Source organism: Frankliniella occidentalis, unplaced genomic scaffold (genome assembly GCF_000697945.3).
Source record: "Frankliniella occidentalis isolate FOCC.00 unplaced genomic scaffold, Focc_3.1 Scaffold90, whole genome shotgun sequence".
In the NCBI taxonomy this organism is placed as follows: domain Eukaryota; kingdom Metazoa; phylum Arthropoda; class Insecta; order Thysanoptera; family Thripidae; genus Frankliniella; species Frankliniella occidentalis.
In genome coordinates, this window is record NW_026267219.1 from 603,098 (window position 1) to 605,871 (window position 2,774).

Below are 2,774 nucleotides of genomic sequence, written 5' to 3' on the forward strand. Positions count from 1 at the left end.
GGCAGGGGAGGGGGGTGTACGTTCGTGGGGCCGTTTGGCAGCCTACGGCAACACGCCAAGCATGTCCTTCAGGGAGCCATCGAACACGCGCTCACCTTACCATCACCATCCTTCTCTGTCCCTCCTCTGCTCCCCCTATCTACCACCATTACTCTCTCACTCTGCACTCTCATTCTGTTTTTGGGGTTTCACTAGCGCGCGCGCGTCTCCTACGCATCAACGCTAAACTTTTAAAACTGTGGCACATTATTCCTTTTTTTAACTCCAGAGAAAGAGCGGTGTTAGCAAGTAAAGAGTTCGCGGGGCAGAGAAGCCGTGGGTATGGCCGCGACTCCACGGCTTTCACTGCACAGCTGGACCGACCCGCCGCCGACCAGAAAACCAGCAAAAGTGATTTTCCCCCTCTCTTTCTCATTTAGACACACACACAGACAGTCCTTTCTTTCCACAGCGTTCTCTGGTGGGAGACATGCCTTCTTCTGGGAAATGTGTGACGCGTGATATGGCCTTCGCGAGCGGCGCAAGCGGGCGCAAGAGTGGGTGAGAGGGAGGGGGGTAAGGGTGACAGGGAGAAAAGGGGGAGGAAGAGTGAGAGGGGGAAAGGAGAGAGAGAGAGAAAGGAAGCAAGAAAGAGAGCGAATGAGAAGGGAGGAAGGACGAGTAAGAGTGAGACTAACGTGGCTGAGTGGCTGAAACTAACAACCTGCTCTGCATACCGTGCGTCCCCGGGGCCGTATTACGGGCGGGCTCGATGGCAGATGAGAGTGAAGGGCTCTGGCGCCACTGCCTGCCCCGCCCCGCCACACCCTCAGCTGCTAGGGGTAGGAACACCCCGAGTGCAAAGGGGGCCTACACACAGGGCCATCCCCGACCCGTAGCACTATGCAGCCCCGAGAGCGCCCGGGCGGATCACGGGGCTCGGGCTCAGCTGGTCCAGAGGCCTGCGTCGGGGCCGTCCGGCCTGCCCCGCAGTGCTCCGGGGGCACTCGGGCCAAATTGGTGAAATAAGCCGGGCGCAATCAGAGGAGAGAGCGGGGCGCGCGGAGCGGGCGGCACCGCTAATTCACTTATACTGCCGCTATTGATTGGCCGTGACGTGTTGTGCAGCGCGGCGGCCTCCGAGGCCTCCGAGGTCTCCGAGGCCCCCCGAGGCCGGGGCGAGAGCGTCAAGGGCGAGGGCTCCGCACCAGACTACGCGCACAGGTGTAGAGAGATGGAGGGGACACGTCGCTGTCCTGGACGTGGCAACAAAGTCCAACGATCCTGATAGCTGGAAAGCCAGGGGGTCCCGTCGTTTGTACAACCTCTGACCGTTCTGGCATGGTATACGCAAACATTTCGGACGACGTACATTTTGGAACGGCCAGCAGCTTCTACAGCCTGCATTGAAGGTCAATAGGAGCAGTCGAAACACGTGATACGTGATACTCTAAAACCACCTTTGCCATTTTCCGAACAGGCTCGGCCATTCGTAATTGTTCAACGCTGTTCACCAGAGCCCTGTGTCCACCTGTTTCCTCGTCGCATACCACGAAATATCAGCGGTCAAAAGAGATTCAAAAGCGCAACATGACATACAGTGCATAAGCCCAGGGCCGTGTGCAACATTCAGAGGAATGCGCGATGTGAGCACTGTAAAAAGTTTTCGTGATTTTACGAAAAAATATATGTTACGAAAAGCTTCGTTAAAAATTATTTACGAAAATATTTCGAAAGTGTCAATTTACAAAACGTTTCGTAAAGTTACGAAAATATTTCGTAACGAATGCAAATTTTGGGGCGAACGGCTATAAAATTAGACAAAATATAGCATGATTTTCATACCCCTTAGAAACATTTGGATTTTACACAGCAATTCGTAAAATAACAATGTAATCGTAATTTAATAAAAACAAAGTTTTCCAAATAGAACATTAACTGAAAATTTTTCGTAAAATCACAATCAATTTTTTTACAGTGAACTTATTTCCGCGTAGGCGACTGACAGCGGTTGAGTGAGAGACAGTGAAGTGGAGGCTATGGGGACAATCGGAGGACGGCGTGAAAAAAAAAAACAAAAAAAAAAACAGGACCAGTCCGACTGCAAACGGAATACTGGAGTGATAAACTTCGACAATATAATCGGATAACGACACATGTGCACATGTGTGGATGCTTGTCAATTCGAAACAAGTACTTGATTTGTGGTCAACTGTCATTGGGAAGCAAGCACTTACAATAGGACGAATCACTGCTTTGGAACTGCGAAAGGAATCACTTCGTAACTACCAAACATTATTTCTCTTAGCAGCTCTCAAAAAACGAAACTTTTGACTGCTTTTGACAGTGTATACCAAAGAACAATAAAACGATGTTCTAACCTGGGGCGATGGATACTAGTAGGTCCACGCAGCCCGTGAGGACGAGCAGGGCGAGCAGAGGCAGATCCATGGCTGGAGGTCCGGTGTGACACGCGGGAGATTATGGCCTGCAGGGGCGCCTGCAGGAACGCCTGCAGGACGCCGTCGGCATCCTGGCGGCGATGGTGGCAGCGGCCCAATCACTGCATGGCAGAAAACGGTCATCGTGAGCAGAACTATAATACAAGTTACGTAAAAAGGATGTGGTTCAAAGCACGTGCGATGTCACTCCAAATGGAAAAGAACAATTTTGTACCTAGCATAAGTTGTTTGTGTGTTTGTGTGTATCACGATGTAGTTAATACGGTGTCGGCACTGAGCTATCTGAGGGGGCCGCGGAAAGACGGCACATTCGTAGTTCTAGAAGAGCCGCCA

General features: G+C 51.5%; 1 protein-coding gene across 6 annotated transcripts in view; it reads right to left on the reverse strand.

Annotated features, from left to right (window-relative positions):
- Positions 1-2,774, reverse strand: part of LOC113204377 (zwei Ig domain protein zig-8-like) — a 197,039-nt gene that overhangs the window by 169,643 nt on the left and 24,622 nt on the right. For all 6 annotated transcript variants that reach the window (XM_026419550.2, XM_052269374.1, XM_026419549.2 and 3 more), the window contains exon 2: positions 2,361-2,542. In XM_026419550.2, coding sequence (XP_026275335.1) covers positions 2,361-2,430 — 70 coding nt within the window. In that variant the 5' untranslated portion in view covers positions 2,431-2,542. The remainder of the gene's footprint in view (positions 1-2,360; positions 2,543-2,774) is intronic.